General features: G+C 30.9%; 3 protein-coding genes across 3 annotated transcripts; 1 reads left to right on the plus strand and 2 right to left on the minus strand.

Annotated features, from left to right (window-relative positions):
- Positions 1-1,239: 1,239 nt before the first annotated feature.
- LOC107890452 (probable calcium-binding protein CML46) lies at positions 1,240-2,101 on the minus strand. Its single transcript, XM_016814869.2, has one exon. It carries the CDS (start codon positions 1,829-1,831, stop codon positions 1,283-1,285), a length of 549 nt encoding a protein of 182 aa, XP_016670358.1. The 5' UTR covers positions 1,832-2,101; the 3' UTR covers positions 1,240-1,282.
- A 10,059-nt stretch (positions 2,102-12,160) lies between these two features.
- Positions 12,161-14,754, plus strand: LOC107890450 (probable flavin-containing monooxygenase 1). The gene is made up of 5 exons (XM_016814867.2): positions 12,161-13,252; positions 13,327-13,564; positions 13,660-13,826; positions 13,900-14,249; positions 14,322-14,754. The coding sequence occupies exons 1-5, from the start codon at positions 12,791-12,793 to the stop codon at positions 14,668-14,670; spliced, it is 1,566 nt and encodes a 521-aa protein (XP_016670356.1). The 5' UTR covers positions 12,161-12,790; the 3' UTR covers positions 14,671-14,754.
- Positions 14,699-17,536, minus strand: LOC107890451 (cyclic dof factor 1). The gene is made up of 3 exons (XM_016814868.2): positions 17,261-17,536; positions 16,044-16,527; positions 14,699-15,669 (listed from the first exon to the last, which is right to left on the minus strand). The coding sequence occupies exons 1-3, from the start codon at positions 17,408-17,410 to the stop codon at positions 14,948-14,950; spliced, it is 1,356 nt and encodes a 451-aa protein (XP_016670357.1). The 5' UTR covers positions 17,411-17,536; the 3' UTR covers positions 14,699-14,947.
- Positions 17,537-22,348: the final 4,812 nt, after the last annotated feature.

Below are 22,348 nucleotides of genomic sequence, written 5' to 3' on the forward strand. Positions count from 1 at the left end.
CTTTTCTTATTCGGATTTTCGGATAACTCGAATTGTGTAATTCATATTTGAGTTAAACCGAAAAACTTAATTTTTTATTCGAGTTGATCCGAATAACTTGATTAACTCAAATAACTCGAACTATTTAATTCAAAATTTAAATTTTTTATCGAATTTTTTAAATCAAATCGGATTTTGCTCACCCTTACATATGGATTGTCATGTAAGCTACCATATTTAAGAATTTAACGTTTTAGCCAGCAAGTTTGTTTAAAATAATAATAATCCAACTCTTTTTGAAAGATTAATTATCAAATAAAACTCTTTTTAAAAGTTGAGGGAGAAATTTAGCTAAAAAAATTAAAGACTAAATTAGAAAATTTATGCCAAAAATATAAAAGAAAATACATATGGACTTTTATAAATAATTAAAATTTTAAAACTAAATTAAATCAGAACATTTAAATTCATAATACATATCACCTATTTAAAGTTAATTATCCACATCCATAGCTTTAATACATATTGTTTGGTTAAATTCTACTATTAGTCCTTATATTTTATAAAAGTTATGGATTTAGTTTTTATACTTTAATTTGACTAAATTTAGTTCTTTTATTTTCTGAATCAATCAATTTTAGTCCTTGTACTTTTTAAATTTTGAAACTTTAGTACTACCCGAAACAGTAGCAGTTAAATTTGCTTGATTCAATTCAATTACTAGTCATATACTATGCGCATAGTTGTAGGTTTAGTTAATATTCTCCAATTAAGTCATTCTAAGTCTTTATATTTTTCAAAATTTGAAATTTCAGTCTTGATGCAAATTATAATAGTTGTCCATTAACTCGATTTTTAGTGAGTAATATTTGAAGATTACAAGCTAATATGACATTACATATATAATAATATGTTTGTTAGCTCAGATTTTAAAAAAATAGAACTTAATGAATTTAAAGGTTACTGTTTGGTGAGGACTGACATTTTAAAATTTGAAAAGAAGAGAGACTAAAAATAACCAAACTAAAGTATAGAGATTAAATCCATAATTTTCATAAAGTACAGGGACTAATAGAAGAATTTAACCAAGTTGTTTTCTCCTTCGAGACCACTGCAGATGTCTCAGCGGAGATTATTAATTTTCTTTCTGAAATTTTCCTTTCAGACTAATAATTTCTCGCCTCCCAAACACAGATTCGTACTTAAAAGTACAACCACAACAGACCAAAAACAGAAAACTAAAGCCACATAACAAGAAACTGAGATCAAAATATTAAATATATATTAATTTTCCAAAATTAATTCAGCAAAAACCGATCTCCATAAATTTTACAAATTCTTTAAAATCTATTCTACCATCATCGTCTTCATCAAAACTTTTAATCATTTTGTTACAATTCTCAAGGTTTAAACCTTGTTTCAATCCCAAAACACCAAGAACTCTTTGCAATTCCTTTGCATCAATAAACCCATCTTTATTCACATCAAAAACATCAAAAGCTTGTTTCAGTTCATCCAAACTTGGTTCCTCCTCTTCAAACAACCTTGAAACTTCATTAAAACCGAATGATTCATTCGGTTGCTGACTTTCTTGGTCGCAAAAAATCCCCAGATTTCCCATCAATTTTTGCACGTCTTTCCTATGAATTCTCACACCATCTTCTTTCTTCGCCGATAAACTCGAAACTCCATTGCTTGAACGATCAAAACAAAGAGTTCTCTCGCAATCTGGTGCCTTGGAGCTGTCATTTTCATGCTCTGGGAAAGACCAGCATCTCGAGAGAAAGCTTTTGTTGCTATTATAACATGTTAAAGTATGAAACAATAAGGTTAAATCAAGAAAGGTTTCCATGGAAGATGAGAAGCAAGAAAATTGCTAGCCAGGTTGAGAGAGGATGATATTGAAAAACAAATAATTTTCATGTATTGATGAAAAGTTGAGGATATGGTGATGAGGTATTTAAAGGCTTAGCAATCAAACCTGATCAGTTTTCAAAGGGTGTTGAAAGAGGAAGTTGCCTGTATGTTGCAGGCAAGACCACGAGGAAGAAGAACATGAAAAGAAATCATGAAAAAGAAAATGGGGCCTTTCCCGGGAAATTTCCAAGGTTGAAAAACCTAATTGGAAAACGTCACCGGATGCTACAATAGTCTTGACATTTTTTAAAATATAAATTAAAAATAAATTAATTTAAAAAAACAAGTATCAAATGAATCAAAATACAAACCAATTTTTAAAATATATTTAATGCTTTTATAATTAAATTTAAATGAAAATATCTTAAAAATTATTGAATTGAAATTCGGGTACTTTTAATTCATTTTCTTATATACTTTAATTAAACATATGTTTATTTAACTTATAAACTCATGTTACAATATTATTTTTGATCTTTTATGAACATACTAATTTATATTTAATTATTTAAATCATTTTAATATAGTATATCGAAACTAATCAATACACCAATTATATTATTAAATATTTTTTATAAAATTCTAAGCGAAAGACTTTAATTTAATAAAAATATTTTAATTAGTATATATAATCAATCCGTGCATCGCTTAGTATTATATAAAAGAATATATATATATATATATATATATAAACTTTGAGTTTTAGGATGGTTGTTTGAATTCCAAAATATCGGGAGCATAATATATTTATCATATTATATTCCAAATAATTTATATAAATAATAAATAAATCTAAAGTGTTATACTTTTCTACGAAATAAATAAAACATTTTGTATAAAATAATGAGAGAGCAGGTAGAAAAGAAAACTGGGTCTAACTTGGCCTACCTACGTGCCATTTGTTTACTTGCAAGTGGAAGTATCTCGTTTGTTTGCTTGGAAAATCTGCCTTATCTTCCTTCACTGCCACTTCCTTTTGTTGAATGAAGTTTCTCGGAAAATAATAATAATATTTATAGCCGGCTCTTCTTATTTATTATCTATGTTAATCCAACATTAAATTAATTGAATAATAATAAAAGTATTTTTATTTTATAAAATAAATTGTATTATTTTAAAAAAAATTATCTTTTTTTCGTTTAATAAAAAGTTATTATTTAGTATAATCATATATATCTTTTAACTCCACAAGTATAGTTAAAAAATTGTCACGTGTCCTATTTTTTTATATATTTACTTTTTAATATTTTAGTGCACTCTAAAGGACACATGTCATCCCTCCAACCATACTTGTAGAATTTAAAAACTCTACTAGTAGGTACTAGAGGTGTTCATGGGTCGGGCCGGTTTGGGTTTAAGCCTGGCCGATTGGTAAGTTTAGGCTTGGCCTGGCCTGGCCCAAAAAATGGGTTGATATTTTTGTCTAAGCACGGAACATGTTATATATGCTAAACCCAGACCCGACCCGGCTCAACCCTTTTTTTAAAAAATATTTTATTACATGAAATAAATTTAAAAAACAATATATCAAATAAACTAAAAAAATTAAAGCAAATAATTCCCAAAAATTATCAAATTGCATTAACAAATATTGAAAATTAGATGAAAACTTATTAAAGAGGCAAATGAGTTACCACAAAGGCATCTAAGTACAAAAAAAAAACATAATTGATGCAATTCAAATGTTCAATACAAGCATCTAAGCATAATACCATAATCGATGCAAATAAGTTACCATATCTAAGTAAAAAAACATAATTGATGCAATTTAAATGTTTAATATAAGCATCTAAGCATAATACCATAATTTATGCAATTCAATACAAGTATCAACCAAATATTTTTTTTCAATCTGGAAATAAAGTTGGAAATTAGCTTGTTAGAAAAAAGGAAAAATTATATAATTTTGTGAATTAACAAAAAAAACAGTGGAAATAAATAAAGATAAACAATGATCGAAGTGTTTAAATGTGAGTGGAATAGTGATATTTTTAACAATAATGATAAGGATACATGATGGACATCGAAACCAAAAAATATAAATTCCTACGACAAATATAACAGTAAATTGAAATATAGAGTAGTAGGGTCGAATCCACAAGGACTGGTTATCTAATTTCGCCTTTTCTTGTGACCAGATTCGCTGTCGCTGTCATAGTCGTGCCCACAACCTATGCGTAGTAGTGCTAAAAAAAAGAAATAAAAATGGGGGGTTTAAATTGATTAAGATAATAAAATAAGGAAATATGAAGTGTAATAAAATAAAATAAAAACAAATTCGAAAATGCAAAAATAAATTGGTAAATAAAATATTTTTAAGCTTAGCCTTAGCCTCGGTGTACTCCAGTCTTGAATCAATCATTGAAACAAATTTTCTCTTCCAAGCGATAAGCTGGTTATAGCAATCAAGGATCTCTAAAACTGCCAACTCTTCCTCTCGTATTCAATCCTGGTATAACCTACAAATCGACCCTTGCCGAATTTCCAACCACGTGGCACGTACTCGTAATTTAGGACTTCGACAGTCTTGTAATCTGAAAAGCCCAACTCGAATTAATGGCCTCAACCATGTGAGTCGTCTAAATCCGATCACTATCTCCCTTGACGAAATCCATCTAGCTTTTTCTAATTGAACACGTCAATTTGTTCGCGGGATTTTGAATACAGCACCGCCAACTCAACTTCCCAACTGTACGCCAAACGTTCCAACCCAATGCGCGCTTTTTGAATTGAAATTGAATCAATTTTGAGGGACGAATATGTATTATCTCATATACCAGAGAGATAGCGAATACCGAATTGAGAGGTTTTTTTGAGCGGGTTCATATCTCACGATTGTTTTGTTGGAGCAATTTCCAGGCTAAAGCTAAAAAAGGTTTAGTTATTCATGGAAAGAATCATGCTTGAAAATAAATAGTTTAAATGGAATTTTGGAAAATAAATCTTCAACCCTTCAATCTTTATCCAGTCATCTTTGTATCTTTAATATTTCAATCAAGCCCTCATCTTTGCTTTTTGTTCCAACTTAGCCCATTTTTGTAAGAGTTTGAATTCAACACACCAACTTTAATCCTGATAAGAAAACTCTAAATTTAATAACATTTTTTCAATAATTATCCAAAATAAATATATTAAAAATACGAATTTATCTTACTATCAATACAAAAGGTATTTTCACTGTATTTAAATTTTAAAAATGATGTTTTTATGATAATTGGAGACAAATGAGCAGCGGCGAAGTTGCAAAAGGTAGAGAAGTGAAAACCAGCAGCAGCGACTGGCGAAGAAGCAAGAAGCGAAAATAGCAAAAGGAAGAGAAGCAGCAATGGCGACAGTGGCAACAATACAAGCGAAAAGCAGCTAAAGGAGGAGAAGCAAGAAGCAAGAAACAAGCAAAAAGAAGAAAGAAGCATAAAAAAAATTTGGGATTAGGGATTAAAGGGAAATGAGAATATCGGGACTGGGTCTGCTGGGAAGTGGGAATAAGGGTAAAAATTTCATGTTATTAAAATCGGGCTGGGTCAGACCCGGGCTAAAAAATCTTTGCATGAAGTCTGACTCATTCTTAAACCCAAACCCATTTTTCGAGCCTATATTTTTCTCCAAACCCTCTCATATTTTGGGCGACCTTTCGGGCTGGACCGGGTGACCCGACCCATGGACAAGTCTAGTAGGTACCAAATATTTTCCTTTAACAAAAGTATTAGTTATTATTTATATTAATTTTTTTATAAAAAATATTTGTTACATAACTTTATTTTTCATGGGTGTGATATAATCTAATACCTTTCCAAATGTAATAATATATTTTTGTTAATAAGATCTTAGTGTAATAGAAAGGTTGAGGTCTCAAATTTGAGTTTCATTCTCGATTCATAAATGTTTGGACGTAAAAATAAAGGGAAATTGGTGGATCTCTCGGTGAATTCCCATTCATGCCTCTTTCAAGGCTCTTAGTAAATGGAGGATTCATTATTTCCTGTATTTCTATATTTGTTTTAAGTTTGAAACTTTGTTGGAAATTTAAATTGGTTAATAAAAATATTAGATTGAAAAAAAGTGTTTCAACAAAAAATTTAAAATATGAATTAGGCTCAATTTCTAATATTAAAGATTGATTTTAATTCAATTTAAATATTTTTGTGAGAATTAAAAAATATTTTTCACGATTTTAATAGTTTATATATTTATAATTTTTAAAAGATTAAATTAAAATTTTATCATCTTAGAATTAAAGTTTAATTTTACTATTTATTAAATTAAAATATTGTAAAACTTAAAAGCCAATAGTGAAATTTTAGAATGGAGTGGAAAACATTATATTCAATTCAAGCACTTCAATCAAGCAAATCCCCCCATCGCCTGTCATCTTCATCTAATTTAGCACAACTACTTTCGCCCGTTCTGTACTTTTAAACGTAAACTATGGAAAAAATTTCATCATTTAATTAAAAAAATTATAATTTCATCCTTGAATTATTTGAAAATTTTCTTTTTAATGATTAGACTGTTAAGTTTTTTTTTAAAAAGTTTCATCAACAGATGATTTAACGATTAATACGATACGAAGAGAACATACTTTAGTTCCAAATTGATCTGATGATTTGTTATCATTCCACTTAGATTCATTATTAAATAAATTTTTAACATAAAATATTTTATTTCACCCACATCGCATCGCGTGCATAGCAAAATCTAGTATATATAATGATAATAATATATTAAATAAAAATAAATAGAAGTTTAAAAGATAAAAACATGATATATGGGAGCTTAGAGTTGCAACATGATGGGCCAAGCGAAGGATGTGAGAAATGAAAGCATTGCATCAGTGGAACTTGGATTGCATGAACAAAATACAGAATTGGATCAAATTCACCAATCCCACAATCATAATGAGTAGATTGAGGGCCTGGATTCTAGGGAGAAATTGGATATGCAAGCCCATCAGGGTTAATTGTACAAGTGTCGCTGTCATCATTTTCTCCAGCTCCCTTAATGCAATATGATCAATCCGTCGCTTTTCCTAAAACTAATCTTTGAGATACTCAACTTCACTTTCTTTTTACACCAACACAAATAAAATTAAAATTGTAATATGTTTTTTATCAACATAGAAAATATGTCAATATTGTTACATGGCATTGCTACAGACATACCACATAGCAATGTCTACATGTCATTATGAGTTTCCTTAAAAATGATTTTTCTAAAAATAAATTACAATTTTCTCAAAATTCTTATTTTAAAATGATTAGTATTTTTGTTTTGGAATCATAAAAATTTTATATTTCCGTTAAAATTACTTAATTGCCTTATGTAATATGTAATAATTACTTAAAATTATTGGTATGATATGGATATTGAATAATTTTAACAGTTTTGATGATTTATTTTATTGGCTCAAATGTCAAAAAAGTCCTTAAGAAAATGCGAAAAAATCAATTAAGCCCCTGTATTAAATTCACACCCAATTGAGTCTCTGTCGTTGATTAAAATAATCAATTAAACCCCTCCGTTAATGATTTCTATCATTGTTGACACCATTTTTTGGATGGAAAACGGGGTCGACTTGGGTTTTGAAAAATGAAACGGGAGTCGCCACCAATCCTTTTTTATGATGTGTGATTGGATCACCTCGAAAAGTGGTTGTTTTTAATAAATATTTTGATTTTATTAAAACAACGATTTTGGTCCACGAAATTCAGAAAAACGGGTTCGGGAGTCGGTTACGTACGAGGAAGGATTAGCACCCTCGATACGCCCAAAATTGATACCTAGTTGATTACTTAATGTCTTAATGTCGAAAATTGAGAATTTTGAAGAATTTTAAAAATACGATCCTTGTATTAAAACGTTGAAAATTTTAGGAAAAGGGGCATATTTTACGTTATTCGAGAAAGAGAATCATATCCAGTAAGTTAGGACACAATGTCTCGAATTCCCGAGATCGTTTAAAAACTTGAGTTTGAAAAGATTCGTGTATTTAGATATATTGTGAAAATTGAAACCCAGTAAGTTAGGGTACGATCTTCTCGAATCTAAACATGAAATGCTATTTTTTTAAAAAACAAATTTTGTTATATCGAGTAAAATAAAACACGTAGTCATTGTAAAGAATGTGAAAACTAAATACATTGTTATGCATGGCAAAACTATGATGAATATAAAAACATAAAAACGATACGAGCAATAGCAATCAATATAAAAAGTCAAACTTACAACATATAAAATAACAAAATATAAAAACGAATAAAATTAAAACATTCATTCAAAATTATAATGAAAATGAAATAAATAAATAGTAAATACAATTAAATGTAAAGATATATATATAGGCATAAAGTAAGATATGTGTATATATATATATATTTACACATAAAAAAAGCATATATATAGATATAAAATAATAATATATATAATATACATATTTAAATAATATATATATAGATATGTATATAAAATTGAGTGTTTACATATTAAATAAGTTAGAAAAATATATACACGTATATGTATAAAAAACAATTATATAATAATAATATAATAAAACACATATCTAAAATTTACATAAGTGAATATAAATAAAACATAATAATAATAATAATAATAATAATAGTAAAGATGATAATACATTAAAATCATGAAGAAAATAATAAAAATGCTAAAAAGAGGACTAAATCGGAGTAAAAATGAAAATGCCGGGCTGATTCAAAAAATAAAAAGATGAAAAGGATCAAATTGCAAGACGCATCAAAAAAGGGGAACCAAAATGGTAAATAAACCAAGTGTTCAAAACGTTGCGCTGCTATGGCCTAAAATGAAACAGAAATAAAATTTTGTGGCCAAATTAAAAATAAAAGAAAATAGCGAAAAGGGGCCACATTGCGACACACTTCAAAGACAGAGGGACTGCTCGCGAAATTATACCCTTTAAAGAAAACACGCGGATCCTCCCCCTGGGTCGGGTCACCACGCGGGTCAGGGCCAAAACTGCGCCCCCGCCGTGACCCAAGGCCGGCGTTGCAAAATCAAAGGGCATCTCAGCCCCGTTTTTAGCGCGTTCAAGGCTAGGCCGTTTTAACCCGAAGAGCCGAAAGAAGAAGGGTCCCAGTCCCCATTCGAGTTCGATTCCGACGACGGCAAAGGACCACCGACGGCGAATCCGCAGGACGTTTCGGGTAAATTTTTCTCCCTTTTTCTTATTATTTTCGTATAAAAAAAGAAAAAAATAAAAAATAAATAAGAAATCGCAACCCAAAATAAAAATGACAAAGGTAATCACCTTGAACTTGTTTTTTTATTTCTGATAATCCCTTTTTACAAAAGCTTCCCAGAAGAAGCAAAGTTACATTTTTGTTGGCTTTTTATAGCCGATTTTCTACTGCTTGTGTTCTTTGCTTCATTGTTTTCTTCCTTGTAGGTGACGGCGCAAGTGGGGCGGCGACGTGACCGGGGCGGTGGCGACGTGACGTTGGCGGCGGCGGCGGCAGACCAAAGGTCAATAGGGGCGGCAGTGCCTAGGTGCGGCGCTAGGGTTTCTTTTCTGAAACCCTAGGCAGATTTTTTATTATTGGGCTTAGGCATTGGGCCTCGGGTTAGTATTGGGTTTGGTTAGGCAGAATGTTAGGTTGATGGTTACTGGGTTAGGTCTAGGTGGGTTGGTATTTGGGTATTGGGTTATTTAATTTTGGTAATGGGCCCGGGCAAAAAATGGGCTTGTACAATCATTTACCACATTGACCATTAAAATAAATTGACGGACTAATCAAATGATGACATGTGGTAGCTCCTGGCTTAATCTAATATTTTTCATAAAAATGATTAAAAATAAAAAATATATAAAAATTTTAAAATTTATAAGTACAATACACTAATTTGGACCTTGAAATTTTGAAAATTGTTTGTTATTTATTGTATGATATAAAGTATTTTTGGTACAATTAAATACTATCAAACCAAAATCTCATTATCTAACTATTAACATATGTCAGTATGGACTATTTTGACCAAGGTTTCAGTGGAAAAGTGTTTAGGGACTCTGATGTAAACTGGTTATGTGGCTATTCGATTGTGGTTGGTAAGGATTCAAATTTTAGAGTTGAGGCAACAGCGGTGTTAGAAGGGTTGCACACAGCTTGGGAGAGGAGTTTTAGACAAATTGACGTGGAGTGTGACAATGCCTTATTAGTGAAAACTATTCTAGCCGGCAGTCTTGCGGATTAAACGCACATTTAAACGACAAAAATGTGCGTTTAATGGTGGCGTAGGATTGATTTCCTTTGAAGAATCCCCAATTTCGGTGCGCGACTTGTTGTTGGTGGATAGAATTAATTCTACATGAGTTCGCTATGTGCTTATTAATGTAATCGGCTAATGTTGTTTTTTTTTCTACCAAAAAAAAAGAAGAAAATGCCAAAATAAAAAAAATTAGGGAAATGGGTCACTTTCTGAGATATTTAGGGAAATATGTTGATTTTGAAGAGAGAGCAAAAACGCGTCCTACAGTCCTTTCTTACCTTTTTGGTATATCAGCTCCTTTGGTTAGATGGTTAAATGTTAGTGGTTTTATACTTGAGTTTTAGGTTCAATTCCTCTCCTACTCACATTTGTATTTTTTATTTCATTTTTTTAATTAATAAATATATTGTTTTCAAGTTTTTTTGTTAATTAAAACTCTTTTATTTATAAAATCAAAGAATAAATATGTAATTATATAATAAAAATATTATATATATATCATTATGTTAACAATATTTGAAATTAATAACTCCTTTATATATAATATAAACATCAACTAATTTTTTTGATATATTTTTCTTTATATATAACATTTAATGTAAAATATTTATCTTCTCCACCTATAATGTGGGTATGGTGATTTCAAATATTATAAAATGAAATAATTATTTCAAATATCATTTTTTTTCATCTATATTGTGAGTATGATATTCCAAATATTTTTATATGTGAAATATTTCAATTAATTATTTCAAATATCATTATGTTTGTATGTGAAATATTTCAAATACACATACAAAAATATATAATATTAAAATTTACTACACTCATGATATGGATTGAAAAATAAATATTACACATATAACAATTATAAAAATTTACTAGTCGTGTTGGTTGTTTGGGCTTTGTCTTGTTATTGTATTCCACAAAAAAATAATGATATTTGCAATAATTATTTGATTTTATAAATAAAAGAGTTATTAATTAAAAAGATTAATTAAAAATTAAAAAAAAACTTCAAAACAATATATTTATCAATTATAGCATAAAATAAAGAATATGAATGTATTTAGAAGAGGAATTGAACCTATGACTCCAGAATGAAATCACTATTATTTAACCATTTAACCAAAAAAGTTAAATGCATTAAAAAATTAATTAAAAGTAAAAAAATTAAAAAATGAAATAAAAAAATAATAGGAGAGGAATCAAATTTAGACTTAAAACAAAACCACTAACATTTAACTATTTGACCAAAAGAGCTAATATGATAAAAAAGAGAGTCAAAAAACGCATCTTGCAGGACATGCTTTCAGCTAAGGTGGCTAAAAGCGCGACACATAAGACGCGTTTTCATTTTCTCTCTTCAAAATCGACCTATTTTTATAAATATGTATAATATATATATATATATATATTGGCATTTTCAGCAAATTTAGCCATAAAACTATTAGATGCTTTTAGAATACTAAAGTGAGATACTTCAAAAGCTTTGTATTATAATATCTAGTAGGTTAATTTTGTTGGGTACAAATTACAAATGAGGAATGGGAATGGGAATGGCAATCACAAATTACAAAGGAGTTTAACCATTGTTTCTTTATGTTGCTGGCAGTAAGTTAATTTGTTTTTCAAAATCTTTACTTCTAAAATAAATTAATTCCCCATTTTATTAAAAAATAAAATATTCAAATTTAATCTTTTAACTTTTATCTAATATAATAATAAGATTTACTATTATCAAATGTGCTTAATTTCTATAAATACATCAAACAGTTTTTTCGTATAAATTCAATGTTTATAAAATTCAATACTTTATTTTTCAACGCTTATTTCTTTAGTTTATCAAACACGCCCTAAGTGATAAATAGTTATGTAATTACTTATCATAATCTAACATTTTCAATGGTTTATCATACAAGCCTAAGGGTAATAAGCATTCACCAATTAAATGCCATGTAATTAAGACCAAAGGTGATGAGCCTTTGTTTTCTTATTTTTTTTATAATTGAGGGAGGAGAGTGGGATTGTTTGGTATCGAATCGTGACTCTCATGCTTACAATATCATGCTCTTGCCATTGGGCCAATTATTACAAAGCTGGTTGCTATATATAAAATCGCCAAAGAAAAAAAAAACAGATTGCAGTATTCAATTTATACACAACATTAAGATTTGCTTATAAAAGTTCGACTGTTGAACCAAAACAGCCATGCAAGAAGTACAGCCTGTTGCATGTTCTTTCTTTTTCTCTTGGGATTGGGAATTAAAACAGGTGATTTATCTCAACCTGCATGCAAGAAACCTCCGATTCGTCTTTCGTATGATGAGGGATGCATCGATAACGAGACTTGTTGCAGTTTTTGACAGATGTTGATCATTGAAAATGAAAGTACTGTTAAAAGTAGGCTCGCATTATATCACCAGCTGGTCCACTTCAATTGCAACCATCTGAATGGCTAATACCATCATGGTTTAGCTGATGACGACGACGATATAACAGCTCTAAATTGAATGCCATTTCTCCCTATTTTCAGGTCGGTGATCACTCGGTTTAGTTTTGTCCTCACTGACCTAAAGGGAGTCAAAAAAGCACTTTAAAAACTGTTGCATTTGTCACCTATGCCACCACACCAGACCACTATTACTAGTCCAAAATGGAGAGTGATAAGAAGAGGATAGCCATCATAGGTGCTGGAATTAGTGGCTTAATGGCATGTAAGTATACACTAGAGAAAGGTTTCAATCCCATTGTGTTTGAAGCAAGGAGTGGCATTGGTGGAGTTTGGTCACAAACAATAGAGTCTACTAAGCTACAAACACCCAAAGATTTCTATCAGTTTTCTGATTTTTCATGGCCTCGTGAAGTGAAAGAGACTTACCCTGATCACACCCAAGTGTTGGAATACCTCCATGCCTATGCTCTTCACTTCAACATCCTTCCTAGGATCAAGTTCAACTCCAAGGTAACATGCATCGATTATGTCACATCCTCTAGTGCAGATTTGCATTCTTGGGACTTATGGGGTGGCTCCGGTGAGCCATTTTCTCCCTGGGGGAAATGGCGTCTCACCGTACGAAATGGTCAGAATCCATCTGCTTCTGCTCCAACAGATCAGGTAGCCACTCACCAGTACAAAATTCTAGACTTTGTCTATGTATACAAGAATTGACAACTGATGATGACAAGCAGGTGTACCAAGTGGATTTTGTGATTCTTTGCATGGGAAGATATAGTGACTTGCCAAATATTCCTGATTTTCCATTGAGCAAAGGACCTGAAGTATTCAATGGCAAGGTGTTACATTCCATGGATTATGCTGCAATGGATGATGATGTTGCCGCTGACTTAATCAAAGAAAAGCGAGTCACAGTCATTGGATTTCAGAAATCAGCAGTGGATATAGCAGCAGAAGTTGCTAACAAAAACGGTACAAACCTTGGCTCATTCTCTAGGAATAATCCTCTTTTTTGTATATAATCTACTTTCTTTTGACACTCGACATAATTTTATGGTTATCAAAAGGAGCAACTCACCCATGTACACTGCTATTCAAGACGGCTCACTGGATTGTCCCCGAATATTTACTCCCACTTGTGTTTCAAGGCTTGAACCGCTTCACAGAGTTAATGATCCACAAGCCTGGTGAAGGTTTCTTCATCTGGCTCCTAGCCATGCTGCTTTCACCTCTGGTAAGTAAGTTTTCCTGTGTTTTCGAAAAAATATTCATGTAATCATGCAGTTGATGCTCTTACTGTGTTCCAGCTCTGGATATTTTCAATGTCGATCGAGTGCTATCTCAAGTACATGTATCCATTGAAGAAATACAACATGGTACCAACACATAGATTCCTCAAACAAATTTCTTCATGTATGTTCACAGTTCTGCCAGCTAATTTCTATGACAGAATCAAAGATGGCAGTCTTTTCTTGAAGAAATCACAAAGCTTTAGCTTCTGCAGAAATGGTTTAATTGTACAAGGCGAATCTAAACCTCTGTTGTCTGATATTGTAATTCTTGCCACTGGATACAAAAGTGAAGAAAAGTTGAAGAACATGTTCAGCTCAACTTTGTTCCAAAAATGTATTGCTGAGTCATCAGCCCCATTCTACAGGTATCTTTTGGCTTCTTTTTAGGCTGGGACATCATATAGGACATGCATACCCATTTATCTTTATTATTGCAGGGAATGCATTCATCCTCAAATCCCACAGCTAGCGATACTTGGATATGCAGATAGTCCAGCAATCCTGTATTCCACTGAAATGAGAAGCAAATGGTTAGCACATTTTCTTGCAGGAAACTTCAGGTTACCAACAATAAGTAAGATGGAAGAGGATGTTATGGAGTGGGAAAAATGCAAGAGAAGGGATGAGAAAGAGAGCTATAGAAGGTCTTGTGTGAGTACATTGCTCCAAATATACTGTAATGATCAACTATGCAAAGACGTGGGATGCAATTCTAGAAGGAAAAATTGGTTTCTTGCAGAGCTATTTGCAGCTTATGGTCCTAAGGACTACAAAGACTTATCTTAATCAATTAAGCTATGAAAGAGATTGTGGATGTTGAAATTTAGATCACTATTTCATTTGAAATACAAACTTAGGTTATGGTACAAACATTTACCTTATCCTACCTCTCACCACTTCATATGTATTTCACAAAACTTGCAAACCATCTAAACGAAAACAAATATACACATTGATACATATGCGTGTGTGTGTGTGCATGGTTTCTACTTCAGCTAAACACTATGCCTTCAAAAACAGTAAGACTTGATTTGTTCTCTTCAGTTAGCTTGCTTCAAAAAGATTATGAGCTCTCTTGGAAGTTTATTGACCTAGAAAATGCTGCTGGATTTGCTTGCAAGATTGGAGATGTTTCAAGAACCTGGTTCCTTTTATCACCCTTTGATTGAAATCCTTTAAACAGTCTTTCATCGCCTATTGAATCCACTTTATCATTCTTTGAACCCGATGTGACCCATATAGAACTCCTTGATGCTTCCCCTGGATCATCGATCCTCAATGTTTTCGAAATCCAAAGGCACCTCTCAGCATTGTTTTCATTCACCGGTTCATCTTCTCCGATGCTGCATGGTTTCCCCATGTCCTCGTCTCTTGAATGCTTACCCAATGATGGAGAATTCGAACCAGAACTTGGGGCCGTTTGCATTTCAGAGGAAGGTTGAGGAAGCCAAGGGACATTCCATGAGGTTGGTAGAGCACAACCCCAGTATGGAGCTGTGGGATAGAAAGGCATCGAATAGCTCGGAGGGCAGAAAGTCGGTGGAGGTAGAGGTGAGCTCCACCGAGCTGAATTCCATGAGTAAGGCAAAAAGAACCCAGGAAAGCATGGCATATGAGGTGGAAAACTTCGACAATTCTGCATCATTTGATCTTGTGACCCAGCTTTTGCAATCGATGATCCATTCAAATGCTCAACCCCATTTTTTCCACCTCTATAAGAAACATGAATATTTAACTCCTCAGGCTTATGAAACCTGTTTTGTGTGGTATTGCACATTGTTTCATCTGCATTGGTTTAAAACAGATTCCATAGATTCATAAAGGGGTGTGATTGGACCAAAGGTAAGAATAGTTGCCATTCGGTTCATTGCCAATGTGAACTCCATTATGAATCCACCATTACAAGGATTTCATTGATTCATAAAGGGGTGTGTTTGAGCCAAAGGCAAGAATAGTACTGTTCATTGAATATGTGGACTCCATTTCAAATCCACCATAACGAGCATTTCATTGATTCAGAAAGGGGTGTTGGAGCCAAAGGTAATAATATTACCGATTGGTTTCATTATCAAATGGTGGACCCCATTACGAATCCACCATTATGAGCACTTGATTTGATTTACAAAGGAGTGTGTTTGAGCCAAGGGTAAGAACGGTACCATCACATGCATTCCGCAGGGGCTCAGAGACAATCACGTGACGATAGTGGGAGGATGAGTTCTTGCTCCTTCGACGTCCAGCGCCCACCGGTACATTCCTCATCGTCCCTCCAGCAGTCCAGTATCTTTGGCAGTTCTTACAAAAGTGTCGCGGTTGACTCACATTGTAATTGTTGTAGTAACAAAACTTGGTATCCATGCTGTTGCATCGAGGGCATGGAAGAACTTTGTTCAATTTCTTCAAGGTTTTTTCTTCTGGATTACTTGTCTCATTACGATCTTCATCGGTTTTACAAGTTTCTAAACCAGTGCTTTCATTCTCTATAGAAAGTGCATCACGCTTGTCACTAGGCCCATAGGTCACCTCCAAATTCATAAACTCTTCAGAAGCAACCAGAGGAGCTGTGCCGTCCTGTTTAGATCGGTCCTCCTTTCGATCTCCGAGTTCATGCTCGGCGTCTATCGTTTTATCTGTCACGATGTCCTGAATAATTTGTAGGGGAAATAAAACATAAGCACCAAAATACTAAATAAACTCTATAGACAACTGCAAATTACAAATCATTTGAGAGTACTAAACGCAGTTTCTTTCCATTTTATTTTGTTTGATAAATGACGAACCAGTTTTAACACCAATAGCAAGCACAGCATTTTGCAACTACAATAGAAATTACCAAATGTTGCTTAAGAACTGATGATTTAGTATACTGTTGGGCAAGATTCAAAGCTTTTCAACTAAGCTTATTAATGCCAGGGTCCTAAAAGAATATATGTTGCAACAAAATATTAGGATCATAATTGGTTACAAAGAAACCACTACTTTTATCTAAATTTATATCTATAATTTCTTTCAAGAATGAATTATTTTCATAATTTAATTGCAGAGAATTCTCTTGAAATTCAAAGAAAAGACACCCAGAAAGCTTCATAATAGAAAGGCATATGATGATTAATTCAACTAAAAAGAATATATAAGACCAACCCATTGTTCATTTCCATGTTCTTAACAATGGGAATTCTACAAATCAATCAACTTTCAAAAACTTAAAATTTTCTCAAACCATAAACGAAACTTTAACCAATTCCTCCGTAACCATTGTTATAGCGAAAACTAAGAATCAAAAACCAACCCATTGTTCATTTCCATGTTCTAAACAATAAGCATCCTTCAAAATTCTCAGAAAACAAAAGAATCAAAAAAAAAACATCCCTTTTACCTTTTTATAATTATTATTATGGTTACAAGCATCATCACACGTAGCATAAATGTTAGATATTGTTGCTGCTACGACTGCTTTTGGAGATTTCACAGGCAAAGGAATCGTTTTTCCAAATAATTTAATTGTCAAGTCGTTTGGTTCCGTCATTTTCAATTCCCTTACTCAGGATTTTTTTTCTCTAAATTATCTTCTAACAAAGGATAAAAACTAGAACGAAATTTTTATTTTTTAAAGAAAAAAAGAAAAATATCTGACAAGTTTGAGCCGTTGTGGTGTTTTAATGTATTTTATTTCTAATTTTTTTTGTTTGTTAAAAGAGAAAAAAAAAGTGTTGTTGGTCCCGTGGAGTCAACAATTTTATCGGTTTAGGAAAGATGGGTATGTCATGTCAGGTTAAAGGCAAATTCTCAACCTTAAGCCCCTTTGTGGCTTTGAAATATCTTTCCCTTTTCAACAAGTAGTTCCTTTTCCAAATAAAAAAGCAACCTTTCATATACTTAAACTATACATTTCACATAAATACTATCGTCCATCATTTTGGTAATTTTTGATTACTTTATTAATAAATATAAATGACATGTAATAAGTATTTTTATATTATTTTGTCAATACATGTAAATATGTATCTTTAGTCATTTATTCATGCCCTTTCGAAGTAGGTGACTTATGATAGAATTGGGATGTGAATGAAATGGTCAGTCAAATAGTATACGTGATCTATGTTTAATGTTAGTCTTTTAGCATTGAGATTGAATTGATTTGGTATATGAATTGTGGTGCCAAGTGATGGCATATTAGTTAGGCATATAGGTTGATTGATTTTGGCATACTTTAGGTATTTTTTATTGTGTTTTTAATGTGTGAAAGTGCTTAGAAATGGTTTGGTTTGGTGTGCAAGAAATGGTGTTGAAATGACTTGCATTAGGAGTTATTTAGGAGCACACAGGCTGTCACACGACCGTTTGTCATTTAAATTTTAAGTGCAGGACGAACCGCACGGTCCCAAAGAGTTACACGGTCGTGTGACCAAACTTCGAATGCAAACACGGTCTGGCACACGGCCTGCGACACGATCGTGTGACCTTATTTCAAATACCCACACAGGCGGACACACGGGTTAGGACACGGTCATGTGTCCCATACTTCTAATTGTACACGGTTGGCCACATAGCCATGTTTTTAAGCCACACAGCCGTGTAACCCCTGTTTCCAAAAGTTTTCAGTTTTTCCAAAATATTTTGTTTTGTTTCAAAACAATCCCTGATTGTTCCTGAACTATTTTTAAGGTCTCATAGGCTTAGTTTAAGACCCATAAATGTATTTATGTTTTGAATCAATGTTGGAACGGAATGTTAATATTTTAAATTCGTTAATTGATTTTTAGGTGATGTTAAGTGATTCGATTTTTACGATAATACTCTGTAACCCTAATCGAATGACAAAGATGGGTTAAGGGTGTTACGCGAGCAAAGGTAAACCTCAATTGCTTACCTTCACTACCTTAGTATACCTCAACCAAGGATTTTTCAACTCACTATACTTAAATTGTTACCTTTCAAAGAAAAAAGTATAACTTTTACAACAATTTTTTTTTCTTGAGGTTTAGATAGAACCCTTCCTCCTAGCTTTTATGGCTAAACTAGATCCCTTCCTAGTTTTTGTGGCTCAACTAGAACCATTTACAAATTACTCAAGGTTTTATACCTCAAAAACCTTAAGTAGTTTTTTGTAAATGCAAGTAAAGATGTAAACAATGAAAGCCTCTCAAAGGTGTGATTTTACAAGTGTTTAGTTCTACCAAAGAATTGAAGTGAGAATAATAAAAAGATTTGACAATAAGTACTTAAGAGGGATGTACAAGAGAAAATGAAGAAATAAAGAATTTGATGTTTTTCTCTTGATTTCTATGTTTGGATGTTCATATTTTGTGTCTTTGACTTGTGTTTATACCAAGGAACAAGTTTGTACCTTGATCAGTTACCAATCCAATCGGTTGATTTGATCCAATTTTAAAAACAATAATCGAAAGTTTCTTTTAGAAGATGTGAAGTGTGCAATAACTCTAATATATATTTTTTAAAATTATATTTATCTTTTTTACGTAATTCAATTAAAAAGCTTTAATTTGATAAAAATGGATGGACCATTTTCCATGCAAAAGAAGCATAGACGTTTGAAGAATAAACTCAAGTTTCATGGGAAAACGAATGAAAATTAAACAAAAAGTAAAGAAAATGTTTTAGGCACCGACTGTGGCACTCTTTTTCCTAAGAATACAAATTAAATTCATGGAAAACAAACAACCTTTTCCTTATAAAAATATGAGTAAACATGTTATAAAAATTTAAATTTTAAAATTCAAGTCTAATTATAAATATTATTAAAATTTTTCTATTAAATTTATCGGGGTAACGTTTGGAAATAAAAAAAAGTCCATCACTTGGTAACCACGTAACAAACAAATTTAACATTATAATAAAATTAAATTTAACAAAAAGAATTTAATAATGTTAATAATTAAACTTGAATTTCGAAAATTAAAAAATAAAATTAATAATTTTTTAAATAAAAATAAAGGAATTACGAAGACTAAAAGCATATTTTAATATTTTTTTAATATTGAATTCAATCAAGTCATATGGTTTTCGTGACCTGTTCCTTTAGAGGCAAGAAAAGGTTGGAAAGTTGTAAAAGGTATGTTTTTAAAGCGAGTTTAAACAGGAAGGTTTGCTTAATATAGGCAAACTATAGTCATTCAATTATTAGAAATAATTTTTTTATTATAAAAAATTATAAAACGGTTATTTAAATATTTAAGTTTACATTTTTCTAATTACCAGCTGATTAATGACGGTAACTTTTAAAATTGGCATAATAACAATTTTAAGCCTTAACATTTAATACATTGCATCAATTTAGTATTGATTCTAAAAAAATTAACTCTCAACATTTAAATATTGTGATATTTGGTCTTTTTTACAGTTTTATTTTTTTTGTGACAATTTCACCTAAAAAGCTAAATAAACAAATTTATCAGTTAAATTTGATTGAAAATATATATATAAAAAAAGAAACACTTAAACATCCAGAATAATAATTTTCATCTTTTCTCATAAAAGCAAAACTTAAAAAAAAAGTTACACAATGTGTAAATATTTAGGGTTAATTTCTTTAAAATCAAGACTAAATTGACATGATTTATAAATGTTGAGAGTTAAAGTTTCTATTATGTCAATTTTAAAAACTATCATCGTTAGTCTACTGGTGACAAAAAAAAGACAAAATTAAATAGTGGAGTGATCATTTTATAACTTTTCATAGTTAAGTGATCAAATATTACTAACAGTTGAATGTAGTTTACCTTTTTTTTATTGAAATTTACCCTATTTTTTAAATAAGAAATTATGATATTATTTCAAATATCTATTTAATAAACAAGATAATCATTTACAAAGTTTTAATCAATGTTACTCTTTTGGATCTCATAATAAACAAGAGAGGTGTATGAAATCTTTCATAATAATAATAGTAATAATAATAATAATAATAATAAAGAAATAAAATATACATATAAGTGTTTAATATTGCTATAAAAAATATTTTTAAGAAATAAAATATTTATTATAGATGTGATATTATAAAGTCAAAAATATACATTTAAGTAATATTAAAATTCATTAATATTATGATATTTCTATAAAAATATAATAAAATAATATTATTAATATTTTAATTTATGATTATAACTAGATTACGGCACACACGCGCGATGTAGATGAAAAATATATGTAACAAATTTTAAAAGTTTTTGATACAATAACCAAATATGGCTTCAGCTAGAATGGTAAAATTGAACTATTAAAAATCATAATGTTTTGAGTTTGAATCCCATTAAGAGCAAATATATATATTTTTTAGATTTTATAAGAAAAGAAAAAATTTACCTCAAAATAATATTATTGTTTTTTTTTTAAAATAAGGAGCTTTTGGTAAATTCTTTACCAAGTTGAGACGTAGTTGGAGGGTGACACCAACTCAATAAGAATCTTAAATATCAGTATAGATTTTAATATAATTTTTGATAAGTTGAATAATTTTTTATATGTTTTTATAATATTTTTGTCAAGTATAACTCTTACTTTCAGTCAAATTTGAGAAAAAATCTTCTAGTTAAACTATGTTTATTTGTTTCTATTAAACTCTGATTAGTTTACATTATTTTATTATTATTTGACCTATGAATTTAGCCTATAAATAGACTTTTTTACAACATTAGAAAAAACACACCCATTAGAGATTAAAACGAAAAACACATTTAGAGAATTTTGTGTTTACGTTTTGAGGGTTCTTTGTTTTCGGGTTTCGGAGTTTAGTTTCTATCTCCATCTTTTGTACTCTTTGTTCTTTTGCCATTATAGTAAATTTATCTTTACCCGTGGTTTTTTATCCTCCTTGGAGGGTTTTTCCACGTTAAATTTGTGTGTTCAATTTCTCAATTTCTTTTGCTATTTTTACTTATTCATTGTTTAATCAGGTTGATCCCCAATAAGTAGTATCAGAGCTGTTTTAATTTTCGTAGATCAGTCCGTTCAAATATGACAACAACAAGATTTAAAATTGAGAAGTTCGATGGTGTCACAAATTTCAACCTATGGTGTAACACCTCAAACATAGTCGAGACGTTATGGCTGAATCTGGGAGTATTACAAAGAAGGATTTTGAAACCAACGATACTTCGATAAAACCATGCTTTTTAATTTGCTAAAATGTCCAAGTTTTATAAAATATATTTATATATTACTGAAACAGTTATATGTAATCCTTTAAAGTTAACCATTTATTATGCAGCGGAAGTTTGAAAATCGTTTAAAACAAATCCAAGTTAGTGTTTCCAAAAGCCATTTGTTAAAACCTTTTGTTTGCGTAAGTGTTTTTGTCAATGTTGCAGAAAAGAAAGCAAAACAAAATCCAAATTCAAAAGTTAAAACCATAAAGTCCAGAGAGTCCCAAAACTTACAAACTCTTAAGAAAAACCAAAATTTAAAATTAAACCGATAATACTAGATAAAAACAGTTCTCTGTCGA

Source organism: Gossypium hirsutum, chromosome D09 (assembly GCF_007990345.1).
Source record: "Gossypium hirsutum isolate 1008001.06 chromosome D09, Gossypium_hirsutum_v2.1, whole genome shotgun sequence".
Lineage (NCBI taxonomy): Eukaryota > Viridiplantae > Streptophyta > Magnoliopsida > Malvales > Malvaceae > Gossypium > Gossypium hirsutum.